General features: G+C 32.4%; 3 protein-coding genes across 4 annotated transcripts; 1 reads left to right on the top strand and 2 right to left on the bottom strand.

The window, feature by feature from the left end:
• The first annotated feature begins 848 nt into the window (after window positions 1-848).
• On the top strand, window positions 849-2,414 carry LOC123921861 (cysteine proteinase inhibitor-like). The gene is made up of 2 exons (XM_045974562.1): window positions 849-1,027; window positions 1,910-2,414. The coding sequence occupies exons 1-2, from the start codon at window positions 926-928 to the stop codon at window positions 2,120-2,122; spliced, it is 315 nt and encodes a 104-aa protein (XP_045830518.1). The 5' UTR covers window positions 849-925; the 3' UTR covers window positions 2,123-2,414.
• A 12,226-nt stretch (window positions 2,415-14,640) lies between these two features.
• LOC123881996 lies at window positions 14,641-18,465 on the bottom strand. Of its 2 annotated transcripts, none has more exons than XM_045930766.1 (8): window positions 18,287-18,465; window positions 16,935-17,020; window positions 16,731-16,798; window positions 16,521-16,590; window positions 15,691-15,803; window positions 15,498-15,602; window positions 15,160-15,259; window positions 14,641-14,947 (listed from the first exon to the last, which is right to left on the bottom strand). In XM_045930766.1, exons 2-8 carry the CDS (start codon window positions 17,016-17,018, stop codon window positions 14,771-14,773), a joined length of 717 nt encoding a protein of 238 aa, XP_045786722.1. In that variant the 5' UTR covers window positions 17,019-17,020; window positions 18,287-18,465; the 3' UTR covers window positions 14,641-14,770. The 2 variants fall into 2 exon arrangements, with proteins under 2 accessions (XP_045786722.1, XP_045786721.1); XM_045930765.1 differs by having other exon boundaries at window positions 16,935-17,051.
• A 3,012-nt stretch (window positions 18,466-21,477) lies between these two features.
• Window positions 21,478-21,855, bottom strand: LOC123922665. The gene has a single exon (XM_045975360.1). It carries the CDS (start codon window positions 21,853-21,855, stop codon window positions 21,478-21,480), a length of 378 nt encoding a protein of 125 aa, XP_045831316.1.
• Window positions 21,856-21,954: the final 99 nt, after the last annotated feature.

Below are 21,954 nucleotides of genomic sequence, written 5' to 3' on the forward strand. Positions count from 1 at the left end.
TACATAAAATTAGAACAGAATTATTGAAGTAATAATGGCGAATAACTGATATTGGAATCACCAGTATCAAAGTCATTGATATCTTAACCATATCTTCCTTTTCCTGATCACTTTCTTCAAAATTGAGGTTATCAATGGGACAAACCTCAAATAAGCTTATGTGAGAGTGACGACAAAAGGAACATAGCCAACTATGTTTAACCTTTATAATTTTAGATATTCATGTTGTAGCTAGTTTTTCATCAAAATTGTATGTCTATTACATTCATGCAGTGTTGATACTTCCTAAATTGAATTGTCTTGTAACGTTAATATTCATTGGAATGTTAAACCGTGCTTCTGAAATAATGGTTAAAGAAATAAAAATAATAATATAATCTTGAAAGTAATTTATTCAATGTTTTGAAATTTTAAAAAAATATATATTTTATACTTAATGCATTTACCACTAGTTTAATCTGATTTGATAGTCAGTTCTGACATCAAGTGGTTCAAGCACCCTCTCGATCGTAATTACGGGGGTCAAATCGTGATCATCCATACTAAATTCAGCGCCAATGAACCAACTAACAATTAATACTTAATCCTTTTATTTTAGTTTCATTAACTATTGACTGGGAACACTTTAACCTGACCTATTAATCACCGAAGCCAATTTGGTTACTCTCACAATAAGTCAACAAAATGATCATTGACCATGAACCACAATAAAATAAAGAGAATACTGGATTGGTAACACGTAGCGTAAGCAATAATCTAAACAATCTTAATAAAAGAACATTAATTAAACCGCCATTATTGACTAATCTAAATATAAATCATTCTTTCTACAAACTCTATAAAAACGAACATAAACATAGTCAAAAAACAGACATAAACATATATCAAAGAGAAAAAAAAAGAAAAAAAAAAAGAAACTAAATTAATGGCGACTCTTGGTGGCACTACTGAGGTGGAATATACACAGAACAATATTGAGATCGATAACCTTGCTCTCTTTGCTGTTCAAGAACACAACATCAAACAGGTTTTTTTTTTTTTTTTTTTTAATGTTCTTTCCTTGTTTTGTTTTCTTGGTAAAATTTACAACTTTAATCTCAATATTTATGTTTTTTTTTTCTCTCGTCATATTGGGTCATTTTATGATCCATTTTTGGCACATGATCGGAAACTAAGTTGGCTTAATTAGTTAGTTTGGTTGAAGTTCTAAATTAGTTGCCTATTATATAAACAATTTAATTATTTGTATGTATAAGTAAAATAAGAAACAACCGATCATTAGTTGGTGGTGATTGATGTTGGACTTAGTAGGGATGACTACAGTTCGATCCCGCAATTATGATCAGGAGGGGTTGAAACCACTTGATATCGGAACTGACCCGAACCAGATTAGGCGGTCCAGTGGGCCGCACACTTTTGGTGAAAACCAAAAATAAAATAAAATGACTTATTTGTAGTTTGTAGCACAAACATTTACTGTAATAAGCCCTTATGTATAAGCTCACATATGTTATTTTATAGGTAAAGATAAAATAAAGTTAAATTATTTATGTATATGCTATAAGTTGTTTTCATAAGTTAGGAGAATTTATAAAAACAAGTTGAAAGAAAAACTTATAAAAATGGTCATAAGCAGTTTGCATAAATTCTTTTAAACAATTACATAAAACTTATGTAAATAAATAAGCTCAAATAAGTTAATATTCACATCCTATTTTTATTTTTGAAGAATTTGTATAGGGATATTTTAAGAACAAATATAACAACTTTGTATTATAATGAGATGAGATGTGTGATTGGAATTTGGATGGATGAGTTAAAATATTAAATTCATACTAAATTAAATTTAGTAAATATTAATTTATCTCTTGTTTTAACTTGATTGAATTGTTCATGCTTGCTTATGCAGAATGGAGTTTTGGAGTTTGTGAGGGTGTTAAGTGCAAAAAAGCAAGTAGTTTCTGGCACCTTATACGACATCACTTTAGAGACAAAGGATGGTACTAAGCAAAAAGTGTATGAAGCCAAGATTTTGGAAAAACCATGGTTGAACTTCAAGGAGGTGCAAGAATTCAAACTTGTTAGTGAAAATGATGAAGCTCCTTCTGTATCTAGCACTTAAAAATATATATTTTATGTGTGTATATAATGGAATAATAATAGTGCATAGTGTGTACCAAAAAATAAATAAAATAATGTGCATATATATGGCATCTTATTTTATGTAGTCTAAATAGTATCATTTGTCATCTATTCAGGATTTAGATTTGTCAAATAAATTAATATGTTTGTAATTATATAATTTGTGGAAGAATGATCATTGTATTTGAATTTGAGATTTAAGTATTTATATATATTATGTACCAAAAATTGTTCAAGAAAAATTTGATGGAACATGGTCTTGGAGGGATTTAGATTCCATGTTGTTTATTTTTTACACAATTTCACGCAATATTAAATCTCAGTCACTCATTTAAAATCGAACAGTTCTGGTGTTTCGCATAGTTTTATGATTAAATCAATCTCAGCCATCAATTTTAGATCAGACAATTGAAATCAATTACAACAGAATGTTGTAACTGCGGAAAATCCTATTCCGTCTTAGAGGCATTATTAGTCTCATGGTTCCTAGACATGAGGGAACCGCTTGAGGCTATTTCAAAAAATTGTAAAAGAAAATTGTGCAAGAAATATTGAATTTATCAGTTGAAGAAGGGAAATGAGAGAAACTTGTATGACTTTGTTTATTTTTCTTCATAACACAAAGGCTTGTTTGACATTGTTTATTTTTCTTCATAACACAAAAGCTTTATTCGGTAAAATAAAGCAATAAGTTAGTTAAAATAGTTGAAAAGCTGGTAGAAATTTTTTGAATAAAAATTTAGTTGAAAAGCTAGTAATAATTAATTTGTGTGAATTGCATAGACACTTTTTATTATTACTCTTTATCAACAGGCCATCACTAATGATTTGGAAGTGGGGTTGGTTCCGATTATTTGGAGGTTCGATTGAATATTAAAAATAGACTCCTAATATAAAGATGCAAAAATAAAAAATATTAAAAAAATTATTATCAATTTAAATTGTAAATAATTATTATATATAACATAAAAAAGAGTCTTTCAAAAAAGAAACATAAAAAAGAGACAATCTAATCAAGGATTAAATTTGATGCAAAAATTTAAATGACCCGATGGTTGAGTTTTTGAATGAGTTCAACATGTAATAGTTTCAATTCTTGGGTTTTCCAAAAAAAAAAAATTATTGGTTTTAATTTAATTTAAAATGACTAGAACTAAAAGTATGCTTAGGTTTTTCGAGAAAAAAAAAATTATGGTTTCAATTAATTTAAAATGACTGGAACTAAAATTATGCAGAATAAATGACAATGTAGGATTTGTTGAAGCAATGACCTTGCACAAACAAACATCATGGTCTCTGATTAATCTATTGATACATATCTAATATTTTATGAACATTGACAATATATAACTATTATTATAGGGTCTCAAAATTGATCTATTGATACACATATGATATTTTATAAATATTAACAATATATAACTATTATTATCAGATCTCAAATTTTAAGTTGAATCCTCTAAAATTTTGAGAACTGATGTCGTCGCACACTCTGCACGTGTGTGGAGGCCGAGCCTGTTGTGACAAGCGTGGGGTGAATTAAGTCCCACAGTGCTTATTAGAAAAGTGGATGTTGAACACTTTATAAGTGAGATGACCCATAAACCTAAATGCCTTAAGGTTTTTGGTAAAAATGTTGTGTCCAACTCACTTATATTATTGTTCTGAGCCCAATGTGGATGATCCCCTGACTACCCCCTCGTGACCTAAAAGTTGTACTAGAGTTCATGGTTTGATGAAGTGTGTTGACCGACTCCTTGTATCGAAAGTCTTATTGACAAAGGTGGTCAAGCAGCGAGCCCATTGAGCTGCGGCAACGACGGTGCAAGTGTACGGATGAAAAAAACTTCTTCTTGTATGACTCATACTTGAGGGGGAGATTGTTGTGACATGTGTGAGGTGAATTATGTCTCATATCTTTTAGAAAAGTGGAGGTTGAACGTTTTATAAGTGAGATGACCTAAAAACTAAATGTCTTAAAATTTTGGGTGGAAGTGTGGTGTCAAACTCACTTATATCGTTGTTCTGAGACCGATGTGGATGATCCTTCGACTGCCTCATCGTGAGTCGTGATCCAACAGGGCCTGCCTACAAATAAAATATAATATCCACAAACCGAGCTAAGCTCAAGGAACAAACAACCTAATATTATTAATCAATTATTGAAACTTGGCCTCTTTTCCAAAAAAAAATAATTTATTGAAACTTGGCCTAATTGGTTCCCAAAACAAGACATTTATGCTATTACTGTATGTGTTTAGTAGTTTGGTCTACTTATTTTTGAGCTAAAAATTATGGATTCAAGTGCAACATGAAAACGTCGTTAATTCCCTTTCTACTGTATGCTACTCCCTCCGTCCCAAATTATAAGGGAAAATTGGTCAAAGAAAGTTGATGTATTTGGTTAAGAATTTGGACTAAATACATCAATTTTAGTTGACCAATTTTCCCTTATATTTTGGGACGGAGGGAGTATTACTGTATGTGTTTAGTAGTGTGTCACATTAACGTGAAGCAGTTGGAAGGATTATGTAAAGTACTAGAGCACATGAAAACGTCGTAATTCCCTTTCCACGCATTACGGTTTATTTATTTAGGCTTAAATGCAGTTTTACCTCATCGTTTTGATTAAATCGGAATTTTATCCCTCCTGTATTAAAACGCGGACTTTGATCCTAAAACTCTGATGTACCTCCAGCTTCCAATCATGGAAGCATGGTTTGGGACCTTTAGGGCCCGTTTGGTGCACAGGATAAGAGACATGATAGGATAACTGTATCATATCCTGCCGCAATCCAGTATTTGATGATACAGCAGGATATGATAAGTTAATCCTGAAGCTTATCCTATCCTGTCTCTCTAGTTATAATTCTTATCCTGAATTTGAGCTGGGTTACCAGCAGGATAGGATAAGAAGAAAAAAAATTACTGATTTATTTTATAAAATATATTTTAAAATACATAAAATAAAATTAATAAAATATAAATAATAAAATAATTAATTTTTAAATATATATGTGATTTTCTCACAGGGATAATTTTGTAATTTATATATTCTAAAAAATCAAAATTTTACTAAAATTACAATATTTTAAAGTAAAATGATTATTAAAAAATTGACAAATAGGGATATTAATTTAAATTTTATAAAAAATTAAATATAATTCTTTTGCAATAGTAGTTTTATTATTTACATATGAGATATATCATATATTTATTTGGCTTATCTAACATGTATATATTATTGAGTTATTTATTTGATCATGATTCATATAAAAAATTAAACTTGATTATTTTCTCATGATTTTTATTTTAAATTATATAAAGTTATTTGATTACTTATTTATATTTTTTATTTATAAAATTCAAAGTATTACAAAATAATTTTAAAAAAATAATAATTGTTTTACAAGAGTAATTTTGTCAATTAAATATGTTATATATCTTATCATATTATTATGAGCAAGTATGTATTAAAAACAAAATATAATAGTTATCATGTTTGTTATCCTGTGTGCACCAAACATAGGATATGATAACTGAGTATAACTGTTATCCTGCTGTTATCCTATCATATCCTTATCCTGTTTTATATCATATCCTGTTACTATGTTATCCTGCGCACCAAACGGGCCCTTAGGGGATTGGAAATTGGGGTCAATCTCGATGGTACCCTCCAGCATACTCTCTAAATTTCTGATGTACCTCCAGCTTCCAACACTATGGACCCATCCAACACTATGGACCCATGGTTTGGGACTGTTAGGGGATTGGGAAGAATTGGGGTCATTCTCGATGGTACCTCCAGCATACTCCTTACTATGGATGCATATGTCAACAACCCTTGAAGAACCATCACTTTTTGGAGTAAAAAGAATTTTTTAATTATTTATTTTTCATTAATGAGATTAAAAAAACAAATAATTCATGAAGTTGAAACTAATGTTAAGCTTTCTTATCATTTCATGAATGTTGATCATTCTATGTTGTTATGATAGAAAAGAGAGGGAAAGATTAAAGGAAAGAATCATCTTATTGAATTGAATTGAATCTAATACAAGATCATAATCATTATATAGTCTAGATTAGGATCCATCTTAAGCTAGTGTGTGCCTACCATACGATAACTTGCACTACAAGTTAGTTACAAACTAAGCTAACTATGTACATTTTCTTCTAATTCCTCATTCCTTTGATCACTTCTATTGATACTTAACATCCTCCCTCAAGCTGAAGCTTGATATATATCAAGCAATCCAAGCTTGGACATGAAATAGTTGAACTTGGGCACTGGTAGAGCCTTTGTCAAGAAATCTGCTAGTTGGTCCTGTGTTGCTATGGGAAGCAATCTCATCAATCCATTTTGCACCTTTTCCCTAACAATGTGACAGTCTATCTCTATGTGCTTAGTTCTTTCATGAAAGACTGGATTTGAAGCTATATGCAATGCACTTTGATTGTCACAAAATAGAACTGGCTGCTTTATACATTCTATCTGCAAGTCTTTCAACAAGTATAGGAGCCAAGTCAATTCACAAGTTGCTGATGAAAGTGCTCTATATTCTGCTTCAGATGAAGACTTGGAGATGGTTGACTGTTTCTTTGCCTTCCATGACACAAGAGATGAACCAAGAAAGAAACAATAACCACTGGTGGATCTTCTAGTATCTAAGCATCCAGCCCAATCTGCATCTGAGTATCCAAGTAGCTGCAAATCTGAATTTCTGTGAAAGAGAAGGCCTCTTCCTGGATTATGTTTGAGATATCTAATAACCCTACATGCTGCTTTGTAGTGAGTAACAGTTGGATTATGTAGAAATTGGCTCAGCTGTTGTGTAGCAAATGTGATGTCTGGTCTGGTATTGGTGAGGTACAACAGTTTACCAACAAGTCTTCTATACAAACTTATGTCCTCAAATGGCTTACCATTATCTTGATGCAGTTTAATGGATGGATCTAATGGTGTGGAAGCAGGTTTAGATCCAAGCAAACCAGAATCATGAAGCAAATCCAGGCAATACTTTCTCTGAGATATACTTATCCCTTCTTTGGAGTGAGCAACTTCTAAACCAAGGAAATATTTCACAACACCTAAATCCTTAATTTTGAAATTGTTATCCAAGATAGTTTTAATTCTAGTTATCTCTTGTATATCAGTACCAGTCAAAATCACATCATCAACATATATTAACAATGCAGTAAAGTGACTTTGTTGATTGATTGTGAATAGAGAATAGTCAGATGTGGACTGTGTATATCCCTCCTTGACTAACAAGGATGTGAGTTTCTCATACCATTTGCGACTAGCCTGTTTCAAGCCATATAAGCTTTTGAGTAACTTACAAACTTGATTAGGCTTAGCACACTGAACACCATCTGGGACTTTCATATACACATCCTCTTGCAGGTCTCCATGCAGGAAAGCATTGTTGACATCAAGTTGATGCACAATCCATCCCTTAATTGATGCTATGGCAAGTAACATCCTGACAGTAGTAAGCTTTGCAACTGGTGAGAAAGTATCAAAAAAATCCAATCCCTCTATTTGATTGTAACCTTTAGCTACAAGTCTGGCCTTATATCTTTCAACAGTTCCATCAGACTTATGTTTGATTTTGTACACCCACTTACTCCCAATAGGCCTGATATTGGGTGGTAAGTCAACAATCTTCCAAGTACCAGTACGAGCCAAGGCCTCTAGCTCAGAATTCATAGCTTGAATCCAGTGTTCTGATTTACAAGCCTCACTATAGGTCTGTGGTTCTGTGTGTTGTGTGAGAGACAAAGTGTAGACACTATGTGAAGGAGATAAATGATCTAAAGAATGAAAAGAGGAGATAGGATAAAGTGTACCTGAAGATGAAGATTGCAGTGAAGCACTTGATGAATTGCACACATAGTCAGACAGATGAGTTAGGCCCAATATCCATTTCTAATATGGTATCAGAGCCTATCCTAGATCCATTTGTTGTTTGTTGTGGAGACCTCCCATATTTGGGCCACCCGTTGTTGTTGATCCCACATTCCAGCTTGTTCAGTTCTGGACGTGAGGGGGTGTGTTAGAAGTCCCACATTGGCTAGAGATATGGTAAAGATAGCCTTTATAAGTGTAGTGCAAACCTCAACTCTCAAGCTAGCTTTTGTGGTTGAGTATAGGCCTCTAAAATGATACCATGTTATGATAGAAAAGAGAGGGAAAGATTAAAGGAAAGAATCATCTTATTGAATTGAATTGAATCTAATACAAGATCATAATCATTATATAGTCTAGATTATGATCCATCTTAAGCTAGTGTGTGTCTACCATACGATAACTTGCACTACAAGTTAGTTACAAACTAAGCTAACTATGTACATTTTCTTCTAATTCCGCATTCCTTTGATCACTTCTATTGATACTTAACATATGTCATCAATTCGAATGACACATTATTTCAAATATGTTGAATGGACTAAAACTGAGAAATTTTAAAATATGAGGATCAATTTTGTGAATGAGTTGAAACTAAATATATTTGTAGGGATTAAAAAAAACATATTTAAAAGTCAATATGGTATTGGGAGAGTCGGCAACATAACACTCCGCTAAAGAAAGAACTCGGGTTTGATTCTCGTAATCACCTATTTGAGAGATAGTTCTAGCATGGTAAAAGAAAGAAGAGATGTCCTCCCGGCTCAAGGATTAGTCTCATATAACAATATTATAGAATGAGAATATAAGAAAATTATCACTAAGAATTAATGTTCTTTAGTTTTAGAGACTTGATTATGAGAGATGGTGCAAAAATGAATCCACTATATATGAAGAGAAACAGTACATCAAAAGATTTCCATGCATGTTCGTTCCCATTTTGTTTCTCACATTTCTCTTTAATATCTCAAACCTCAATCACTCAAATTTTATTTTACATAATATAATTAGAGTTTAGATAAAAATATCTCACATTTTTTTAGTACATAGATGAAATGGCAAAGACATCATAAACTTACACACACATAAAAATATCTTGAGCCGGCATTTTTTGCTGATTAAACTAGGACTTGTAGATATCATACGAACATATAAGCGCTTTGAGTTAATATTAATTAGTGACAATTAAATCAGTTATGACTACTGACTAGTAACTAATGTAACAGCAGTAACATTATTAACAAAATGTTGTAACATACGGAGTATGTTGTAATTGAAATCTCTATAGCATAATATCACTTACCAAATTTTGAGACACTTCACCACCAACTTTTTGTAGTGTTGCATCCAAGCTTGACTCTTCTTGTTTATCTTCATTGCATCCAAGCTTTGAGTTATATTTAGCTTTTGCAGTGTTGTTTAGCAGTCTTGCATTGGTGGTTCATTTTTACAAACACATTTGTATTCACTTCTTTTTTTCTTGTCATATTCATATTAAGATAATTCAACACACTATTCACATATTGAGATAATTTTGTGTTATTAGAGAAATAAATCATTCTGTTAAAGTTAGTTGAGGGAATATTTCTCCTATTCATTTTCAGTTGCTAAGAGTTGTTAAAAGATATAACATAAAAATATGTTTATAAGGAAACGCTTTATAAATTAGTTTTGTAATGTCGAATTAGACCCAACTTAAAATTTTAATAGGACATCAGAGCGCATTGCGCTGCTATTAGACCACATTTGATGAATTAAGGTCACACACCAAATGTCAAGTCCCGCGTGTGAGGATGTGTATTTTAGAATATCACGCTGTTCTTTTAATTGTCACAAATTGATTTACAAATTTCATCACTCCTAAATTGGTGTTACTTTGTTTGAGAGTTGGGATGTCCATGTCACATGGACCAACCAAATTCCTTTCCTAAGGGAAACGCAGCCTTTCCAAAGGGTAATGCTATCGGTTTCCATTAATTAGGAGGCTATTTACAGTTTGGCTGTAAAATAACTCCTAGCTCCTAATTGTGGTTGTGGATAACAGGCTGCTTAGACACAACCCTTGAACCATCACTTTTTGTTTTCTGAAAGAGGTTTGGAGATGAGGACAAGATTTTATCTCTGGTCTATAGAGACTTTGTTCTTGAACATTTTATTAAAAAAATATTTATAATAGTTCTAACTTAGGTGAAGATTTATGTAAAAGTCGATACTATAAGTTAGCATGAGTGTAAAAAATGTTAAATAAAAGGTTTTTTTTTAAGGGGATCAATCCCACCGCCCACTTGCGGAGTCTCATTTAAAGCCAGAGTTTTTTTTTTTTACTCTGTATGGACTTAGCCCACCGAAATTGGCACCAGGGGAATCGAACCTGAGACCTTGAGAGGAACATACTCTAAGGACCCAAGCCAACACCACTAGACTAACCCCAAGTGAGTTTTGGAGTTTTTTGGTTGAAGTATTGAAGTTTTTATTATGAATGAAATGAATTGAATTTTTATTGTAAGAAAAAATTGTATGGAAATGGAAGCAAAACTTGTTTCTTTTAAGGGGAAAAATATATGATGTTTATATCTTAATTTTTGTATTTATATTTGTTTTATGATCAAAATTTATTATTATTATTTTTACAACAACTCTGAAGCGGGAGGGGAATGAGAATGGGGAACATTTTAGATGGTGGGAAAGAGGGTAGTAAAATATTCCCCACTCAATCTTCCTTCTGTTGACATCCCTACACGTTATAAGTCGATTTTGTACAAATGAGTTAAACTCAATCTACAACTTTAAGATCGTAAATTCTTGTATATTAATATTATGTGATTTGTTTTCCCAAAAATTATTCAACAATCAGTACGGGATCGAGTAGTAACAAATTGACATTATTTTTATAAAGTTGGTACACACAGTTTACTGCAGCAAATCCAAGAAAGAGGAGAAACAGATGATTTGAATGAGATTAAACATATGTATATTTAAATTATACAGTAAAACAATTTCAACCGTCGATTTAAAACTGAGAGGAGAGCTGTAATTCCGTGAGTCACGGCGGAAAATCCAAATCACTGGATTTCCACTAAACATTAACTTGCAACACACACTGTTAAGTTTCTCCCACATCAACCCACTGGATTTTAGCAAGTGAAGAACAAGAACCATAAACAAAATTCTAAAGTAATAAAAGTTTTATAAATTGGTGTTACTTGTAACAATTGCAAGAAGTAATAATTTGATTGATTAAAGCAAAAACATAACATAGAGAGAAGAGAAGAGAAGTCCCACATTGACAAAATAAGAAACAAGACTTAACTTTATAAAGATTCAAAGTGCATGTTTAATTGCCGAGCTGTGTTACGCCAGCTTGTGACCCAAGTGGGGGCAATAAATTAATGGAACACGGCTTAATTAAGCTAAGCTAAGCTGTTGGATTGTGTTTAGCCGGCTTGCCCCATCTCAGTTTGAAAGTAAGACTGAAGAACTATTCCAGTCCCACTAATTAGGAGCTATTTATAGTTTGACTCTAAATACTCCTAAACTTCTCACTGTGGGTGGGATAACAGGCTGCTTAAAAATACAAATCCCTTTGAACCATTACCTTTTTATACATATAAGTATTCAACTTTTTTTGGTTGAAATGAAAACAAATTGAAATTTTTGTCTCATATCATGTGTTAGTTGTCAAAAATATTAATTTGTAGGAGTCTGAGTTCAAACTCGAAATTCTCCATTTTTCATATTTAAAGTGTGTAAGATTAGTCACTAGGAGTACGATACTTGATAAAAAAAAATTAAAAATTTTTAAATTTATTTCATTGAAACTTTTGGTAAATGATATCTAATTCTTTCAAATTTTTAAATTATACTATTAAATAACCTTTAAAAGAATGTTTTTTTTACTAAATAAAAGGTATTTATTCATTCAAATTGATAAGAGTACATCGATGCAATACAAATTCAAAATCGCTAAAAACAAACTCACAACATCCGTGTTAATAGCATAAAACGACATATTGCATAAGCCTACATATTTGACTATATTAAAGTTTCCTGAATATTCATGCCTCCAAATCTGTAGCGTTGATGGCACCAAAGTCATTGATTGGATCCGCACTGAATCAACTTTAATCCTTCAACCTGAAACAAATGAACATTGTACCAAGACGGGATGACAATACTCCGCACTAAGATGGGATATTCCGCACTAAGACGGGAAAATCAAAACAAATGATGATGAAATCACAAAAACAAACCAAAGAAATACTAAATATATGTGGAAATCACACTTATTTAATTAATATAGAAAGAAAAACAATTTGGAGGGGTGATTTTAGGCCTAAATTGACCCTAAATCACCCCTCTCTAGTAGATCAAGAAGAAGAGAAAAAGTAATATGAGAAATCATGAGTATTTAGCCTGACATTTCACTCTATACAAACATCTCCTTTTAAAAAAATGACTACAACCATAAAGTTGCAGCTTGCAAGAAACGAACCCAAGGACATCTGAGTCATTGGCCACGCTACCTTACAATAAAAGTAACGGTTATATGTATATATACCATAATAGTTAACAAAAATATGTATATATACTTATTAAAAATGAAAATTTTTGAGACAGGTCTCGGCCCTCCTGATGACAGTCAATTATATGATGTTTTTAGTACTATTTTAGAGTAGTTATAGTAGCAATTGAAGACCAAATGCAAGCAAATACCTAAAGTTACGAAGTTACTTAACCAAGAATGAAGAAAAGTGGAAAATGCACAAAAAAGGCAGAAAAGGAAGAAATTGAAGAAGCCATCGTACTTACGATGGATGGCCATCGTAGAACGATGAAGAAATACCACATCGTACCAAAAATGACATAACTTGAGCTACGATTGCCAGATCGAGGACCATGACCAGGCGTTGGAAAGCTAAGACAAAGTGCTACAACTTTCGTGTTGAAGAAAAAAATCAAATTATGGACTCCATCGTGGCTACTATGGGTTACATCGTGGCCACGATGACAAGCAAACATGGCCGAAAACGCACAAACTATCGTACCCACGATGAGATTGATCGCAACACGATGAAAGACGGTTTAACAACAATGAGGCGAATTTGAACGCCATCGTGGCTACGATGAGTCGCAGGAAAAAGCTCAAACCCAGCTGAAAAACTATAAATAGAGCTCTCCTCCTTCACAATTATTCATCCAGAAGTTCAGAGAACTATAAGCTCTCTAAGGAGCAAAGGAGGAGGAGGCAAGGAGAGCTAAGGAGCTGTCAAGAGAGGGAGACTCTCCCCCACCATCGGGAGACAAAACTTTCTCCGCAAGGAATTAAGGTTATTTTTATGCATGTTTTCTTTATTGTTCAATATACTTAATAGTAGCTAAATCCCTTTAGGTTAGAGCAAGTAGATGAACTCCCCTAGGACTGCTTGGGACATGTAATCTGGTTATTTTCCAAGTCTATTTACAAATTGCTATTAATTTATTATCTGTTAGTATCTGTATTTATCGTTTTATACACTAGCATATATGAACGCGCGGATATTCTGTTAGTAATTAGGGTCGAAGTGGATATCATGACACATCTAAGACTTCGGAAACAAAGAGATACTATAACCTACTTATATGAGACCATTAAATTCAGTATCTGCAGTTAGGTTTGAGATTAAGAATCACACATAGTTAAATTCTGTAGTGATATTAGGGAACTAGTCACGCTAGAGAACTTGTTAAATTAGGAACCTCTAAAGGTCAGGATGCCCATTAAAGGCTGAACTCGTTAAGGTAAGAACAAGAAATAACGAAGGCTAAACCTAGTTTGATTTATTCACCCTAAGCAGATTACAATAGAAGTAAGTATAGTTATACTAGGCTTACTTTAATGGAAATTAATCTCCAGATAATGCTTCAATAGTGAGCAGATATAGCGCCAGTTACCAACCAAAAGCCTTTCCAACGAGAATAGGTAGGCCTTTCCAACGGGATAAGGCTATGAAATCGGTCCCACTAATGAGGAGCTATTTACAGTTTGGCTGTAAATTCTCCTAGCTCCTGATTGTGTTTATGGATAACAGGCTGCTTAAAGGAAATGAATTCCCTGCAGTCACTATTTAACTACAGGTTAATCTCAGCCTTACAAAATTATTAATATATATTATTTATTTAATCAAAATGCAATCCAATAGTTCACATGCAGTGACTACATGACTGCATCATACTTTGAGTGCATAGAATCGAGGTCCTGCTTAAATGCAACCCCCGTGGATGAACCATTACTTTTTACATATAATAATATAAGTATCATTATTCATTGTCCGTAGATAATCATGTTTGTTTGTGATTGTGAGAAATAGGAGAAACAAGCGATTTCAATGAGTAAGAGTAAACATATATCATTAGAATTGCAGCTCTTGTGTTCATATATATAAATGTTAATATAAGTACCATAGTTAACAATGGCAGTATTGGGGCCAAAAGTGAACTTAATCCATAAAGATAAGATGGTTTTAAAAATCGGAGAAAGCGGCCACGACAAAACATTGTCAACAGTAGCCGTTCCCGATTTTTACATAGTGGCCGCGACAAAATGCAAATAGACAAAGAATCCCGTTTTTTATAAATTGACTTGGCACAAATTTGAACATAAATTTATCTCCTTTTAGCTCTTCCCCTAGGTTAGAACTTTATATCTAATTTTCATTTAAATGAAATGTAGATTGCACCCTATGTGACACGGATTAGAAGAATAACCATGACAAATACAAATGTCATTACAAACATCACAAGCCACGTTAAGCAAGAAGTCTTGGAACTCTCTGAGTATATTGTATTTGCTCGCACATTGACCCGACCTGTGCTTGCCAAGCTATGTTCAATGGCCTGCTCAGTAGAATCAAGTATCTGCAAGCAACATTCATCAGTTTAGTTAACACCCCACAAATATTTCATGAGACTATTTTTCTTATAATAAAACTATTTTTGTGTTAACCACCATCACAAGTTATTAATACATCCACAATCCCTCATGTCAAAATGAGATACATTTTGCATAATCAACCCATACAATCGGTTATTAGTAGGCAAGAAGTAGAGAATGAAGATGAGAATCAGACCTTTTCAGTATTTTTCACAGACTGGCTCATCATGAGACTACTCTCTTTCAGTTGTTTTGCCAACATGACCATCTCATCCGTCAAATCATCTTGAAGATTTCTGAGTAAAAGTTTCAACAAAAAAGTAAAACAATTGAGAGAACAATGAAAAAACAATTAACTATCGAATACATTTTCACATAATTCAATAGCAACTGTGAGAGTATTGCTATCAAAATATACCGATTCAGAAACATCTTGAAACAAGTTAATGATGAATAAGATAAACTTCCAAATATAGCACCCTCGTAGTTCAACATATTCAGTAACATTTGGTAACTGATAAACTTCAATTGTACCTGTGCTTTTCAATATGTGCATGTCCTTCAGCATCCAGTTTAACCGACGATAAGTGATCGGTCTCAGCAGGCTCATGTGCTCTATGTTCAATACTTGAGGCAGCTCTGTCCAATGAATCAGATTAGTAATGAGTAACAGTAAAAACAGCATACAAAATACAAGTAGCAGTGAAAAAGGTTAACATTAACTTACACAAGCCTTCTTCGCAATCCAGAAGAAGGTGACATCGGCTTTTCTTCCTCAATTTCAGAAGGGTTTTCTTGAACATTTATTTCAATGTCCTTCCCATATACTTCTATTTCAGACTGAAAATATAAATGGTTATATGACAATCACTAACAAACTAAAATGGAATATATGCGAAGGAAAGAGTGGAGCAAATTTCATTTCCGTATGATGCATTCCAACCAAGTACCAATAATTCAAGCCATTAAATATTTTATATACACTTTTCACATATCTTAACTACTTTAACTACTCTAGTTAGCCATTATTCTATATCCTAACAGTGTCATGTCAATACAATGTTTTTATTTTATAAATCATGTCTTTGAAATTCATATAGTGCAAAAATATAAAACACATAATAACATAAAAACAACTTTTTTGGCTGAAAAGCACGTGGCTGGCTAAAGATTTCTTTTTGTTACTATACACAACTTGGGGCAAGATATGATAGGGGATTCAACAATCAGGCTGTGATTGTGTACTATCCTACTTCATCCTATTTCACCATTTGTTCTTTGCCCAACGCATACCATACAATCCTAGTTTTATACCACATGATAAGTTGGTAACTGCATTAATATGCTTTTACTTTTAAAAAATATGTATAAACAAATAAAATAAACTATATTATGATCTCCAATAGAAATTTCAAATACTCAAATTCCATCCTTTTGTTAATCAAAATTTCCCATTATATTGGTACAAAAAAGGAACCTCAAATGTTTAGTCAGTTACTCTTTTGCGTTTCACATTTTCACTATCTCTCCAAGATACAATAGCTAACAAATACATACCACATGAACCAATTTGGAAGCAATGGCTTCAATCTTCTCTGAATAATCATTCAATGTAGCCTTTGAGATCCTGTATGACCGATCATAGACAAGTCTCAATGAATGCGTGTATTCAGTAGAGAAACATATAGCAAGATTATAACAGCTTTAGAAGTCCTTGATAATTATGTATATGAGATTGACTACCTTATAAATAAAGAGACTGACTACCTTGGCAGGCCTTCTGGTGTCTTCTCTTCGGCCAATTGTTCCAGTTGTTCACGCAAAGTAGCAACATACTGCAGACTAAACAAATTAGTAAGCTTTTCTTAATGATTAAATCAATAGAATGTTTTTTCAATAAAATTAGTAGCAACTTGGTTCTATAAAGCTCATGTCATAAAATAAATAGTCAGGGTTAATTCTCATACTTACATGTACAAGTTTTGCTTGGTTTTGCTGCTGAGGAGCAGCTGCAAGCAATCTCTTCAAGTTTACTTCTGTTTTAGTAATCCTCATTGCTGTAATGTTTAGCAATATCATACATTATTCCTAGATCAAACATAACCGGGAAAGAAATGAAAATGAAATATCAGGCTGAAATATTAATCTCATAATTAATGTTAAAACCTGTGTAATAAAAAGCTACCAATTTCTTTAACACAATCAAACCTCTAAAATAACAATGGAATTACCTCAACATGTTTAAAAGCGCGAATAAGTGATATGTGCTTAAGAGCATAAAAAAAGGTACGCATACAATTTATTTCAGTTGTAAACTACACTTTTTCAAGACAACTCGGTGTAAAAGTGGAAGAAACACTCTAATTGATGCACCAAATGCTAAATCATATCTTAAAAGCATACTATGTGCAAAAACCTATTGATATAGCTTCAAAGCACTCAAAGTTTCACTTAATCAATTTTAATCTTAGCATCTAAACCAAATCTGAATTTTACTTATCAAAAGCACCAATCACTAGTGAATCAATAACTTATTCTACAAATGCATTTCAATATTCTCAACTTCAAGTAAAACAATCCTTATCACTAATATTATTATTCAAAGTCCTCATTGTTCAAATTAACATAACCAAAATCCATATCAAGAACTTAAACAAAAAGGATCCAAAACTTACAACTCTAATTAAGTAATTAACTATAAATTATTTGTATCTTCAATATAAGGACCTAAACATTAATGTAAGCAAACAACACTCAAGTTAACTTCCATTTTCACCAAAAGAAGTTACAAGCTTAGACTTATTACTACACTTGAATCTTAACCTTGATTCTACTTAATCCTAGTTCTCACTATTAGAAGTCTTCGCCAAAATTTAACATCAACCATACACCCTATTACTAGTTTTGTAACAAAGTTATCCCAAGAAAACCATCACTTAAACAATTAGAATTTAAACAACATCACAGTGTGCAAGTTTTCAAATTGATTCAAGCTTACAACTATGTTGTTAACCTTACAAATCCATTGAGAATCATGAAATTTCAATTCTTCTTCCTTAACAAGCTAATAGCATAAACAACACACTAGAATCATAGGCCAATACATAATGAACAAAATAGAAAATTAATCTAACTCATAATCAACTCATTTTCAAATTTAAAAAAGAAACTAAAATGTTGAATAAAAATGGTCCCTGAGCATAGAAATATAATTTCAAACATAAAATGATGGATTTTGAGAATAAAAGAAAGGAAGAATTTAGGGTTTTGAATAAAATTGGGAAAAATTCAAATTCAAAATGAAGAAGTGGAGAGAAGCTCACCATGAAGAAGGGAAGAGATGAAATGGGCGGGGAAACGAATTCAAAAATGGTGTTAGTTTTTTATTTCGACAATCGTGGTGGCCGGAGGGACGCCGGGGAAGTGGAACACGGTGGTGGGTTTTGAGAGAGATGAAATGAGTTTCTGATGATGATGAAGAAAACGGAAAAAGAAGGGAAAAGGAAAAAATAATAATAATATTAAATTCTTTGTCAAAATAATAGTAATATTAAATTTTTATTTAAAAAAAAGTGTAACAATAATAATAATAAAATTGTTCAAAAACTCGAATATTTGAATATTTCTTTGATGATATTTGTGAATTAATAGGATGACATAAGTTGCTACTCCATAAAGACTATAATAAAATTATCAAAAAAAAAAAAACTATAATACTACGGTGTCCGTGAGCTTATCTCGGTTGGTAGAGATATCACATATATTATGTAGGAGTTGAAGTTTGAATTCCGAACACTTCCCTTATTCATTTTAAGATAGAATTTTTAGATATTGGATTATTAGAAAAAAAAAACTATAATACTACAAATATAGATAATGCTAGAAAATGTATCAAACTAAGAATATGTAGAGAGGAGAAATTAGGATTGTGTATCTTATATTTGTTAAATCTGTAAATTTACATGAACTTAAATAGTGGTATTTATACTACTATTACATGAGTGAAATTATTTCAAGGAAAGTAAAACTCCAGGCATAAAAAACAAATTACACTTTTTTTTTCTTTTCTTTTTTTAGTAGTCTAATGGCTAGAAATTTTATCTTAAAAGTGAATAAGTGGAGTGTCCGGGGTTCGAACCCCGAATCCTGCATAATATATGTGATATATCTACCGACTGAACTAATTTCACGGAGATAGATTACACTTTCTTCTCATTTATCATTTCTAGTTATTTATTCGCCTCTAAAGATAAGTAAGATTTCTAGTTAGATTCAAATCAAAATTCTAATATGATATTAGAGCATCACTATCAAGTGACTCCGATGATGCTATAGATGTCCAATATTGCGCATAAAAGTGTATGTTAAAAGTCCTACATTAAAAGTGTATGTCAAAGAATAGATAAATAGATAGATGTTTGTTTTTCTTTGTATTTTTTAAAATAGATTTTTTAAAACCGTTTTTCAAAATATTACAAGTTTTTTTATATTCGTTTTTTTTTTAATTTAAACACTAATTTTGACATCGTATAGCATATACACACATTATTGAAGATCAAAACATAGTCAAAATCATAATTTTTTCAAAAAGTTGTATTTCAAATATGATTTTTGTGAAAATCTATAGCTTCAAAATTAAGTGATTTTTCGAAATTTTGATATCCAAAAAAAGTTTCCATAAAATGACCGAGTACCTAAAATAACATTTTAAGAATAACTATTCTAACCAAATTTTCATTTGAAGCTTTTATAAATGTTTTTTTATAAAAAAAATTTACACAAAATTATTTAACACTATAAGAATATATTTTAAAAAAATCTATAACAAACAGGCCCAAGATCATACTTTAGATGTAATCTATTACAAGTTTAAAGAAACAATGTAGTACTTAAAAATATTAAAAGATCAATTTATCACAGACGTTAAATTTAAAGACTCTTGAATACATTTCGCTTATAAGATAATTACAATAAAAACCATATCCACCTATATTCTTCACCTACATATATAATTATAAGAGAAAAAATCTTTTTTTTTGTCCCAAATTATAAGGGAAAAACCATTTTCAAGAATGTTTTTTCCTTAATCTCATAAAATTAAATGCAATTTGCATTTAATTTTCGTTCTCTCTCATTTTATCAATAAACAACAACCAATAAAAATTGTTTTTACATCTTTCCATGCAACTTATTCCCAGGAAAACCCACAAAAACATAATTCAAATTATCATGTTTTAATTTTTCTTAATAAGTGTGATTTTTGTTTTTTCCCTTATAATTTGGGACGGAGGCAGTACTTAACTAATAATATTAGTTTGTTTATGAGCGGAAAACTATGGCTTGGCTTCAGATATACAGACAAGGGGACTTTGTGAAACTCTGGATTGGGGTTGGTCTAGTGGTGTTGGCTTGGGTCCTTGGAGTATGCTTCTCTCAAGGTCACAGATTCGATTCTCTCTGATGCCAATTTCAGTGGGCTAAGTCCATACAGAGCAAAAAACTCTGGTTTTAAATGGGGCCCCCACAAGTGGGCGATGAGATTGGCCCCCTTGAATTAGTCGGTCCTAGAGTCGGATACCAAGTTTAAAAAAAAAAAAAAAAGGACTTTGTGATTAGTGCATGTAAGGAGGGAAGTCCCACATCGATATAAAAGGAAATGATACATGTGTTTATATAGATTGAAAGCGCATTTTAATATACTCCATTGAGTTCGCCGCCATAGAATTCAACAGTGACACCGACTTGTTCGACACTATACTTCGATTCCGCCCGAGTTGAGTAATGTCAACTTGTGACCCAAGTGGGGGCAATAAGGTGATGGAACATAGCTTTAGCTAAGTTATTACTGGGTTGGGTTTGCTGGCTTGTCCGAACTGTATTCAAGAGCTGGGTTGCCCATGAGATCATGGGTCTAACTATTGCTTTTTTCGCCCCCCATGTTCCTCTTAAACCCCCCAAAAATCCCAAAATAACCTTGAATTTGGGGGGTTTAGGAAGCTATGGATCCTAGGATCCGAAATATATTATGTGTGGTTCGTGGGATCCGAAACAAGCCAATTATAGATGGGAACACGTTTTTTTTTTTGGGGGGGGGGAATTGTGCTTATATACGTTGGTTTGGAGTCTACAATCCAAAACCAATTATGTTCGGATTCTGCGAACCGAAATGTTCACGAAAATCACAGGTTTGGATCCTGCGAACCGAAATGGTCACGAAAATCACAGGTTTGGATCCTGCGAACCGAAATGGTCACTAAAATTACAGGTTTGGAGTGTACAGTCCAAAATCAAGTTTTGTGCAGAAATTTTTTACAGTTTTACAGGCCAACATTATGCATGTTCGGAATTTGCTCTTTTGCACTAAATTAAAAGTTAAAAATAACCATTGTCATTACATACGATAACTTCAAACATAATCAAATAAATCACAACTTCAAACTCTAAAACGTAAATTACAACTTTAAGCTTAAAAACAATTCAAGCAAAATGAGTTCGTCTTCATTTGGCTCCATCTTCACTTGTCTCTCACAACTACAGGATCATCTTCATTTGTTTCCATCTTCATGTCACCTTTTTCATTCTTCATGAGTTCGTCAAACTCAACCATCCGGTCCATAAATGTATCCTCCCAAGTCTCAGCCTCTGGCGCCCTATGATTTTTCCATTCCTTACAAGTTGAAGGCAGTGGACACCCAACCTTCAATTTAACATACACAAAATGGTTTGGAACCATACCAACACACATAATGCGTGCAGATGGATCCAACGGTGGACGACCGCGCAGTGGAAAATAGGTTTCACAATAACCAATCTCGTGTTTAGTTAATAAAACTACAACGCGGTTGTAGGCCGTTGCAAGGATATGCCCCATATCTGATTTCACAATCACCATAGTAAATCCAGCTTTTATAGCCTCTTTTTTGCACCATTCGATCATCTCATCTCATCTCGGACCTTATACTTTTCACACTTAAAAAAATAATTGGCAGTG

The sequence above is a fragment of the Trifolium pratense genome, linkage group LG4 (genome assembly GCF_020283565.1).
Source record: "Trifolium pratense cultivar HEN17-A07 linkage group LG4, ARS_RC_1.1, whole genome shotgun sequence".
Lineage (NCBI taxonomy): Eukaryota > Viridiplantae > Streptophyta > Magnoliopsida > Fabales > Fabaceae > Trifolium > Trifolium pratense.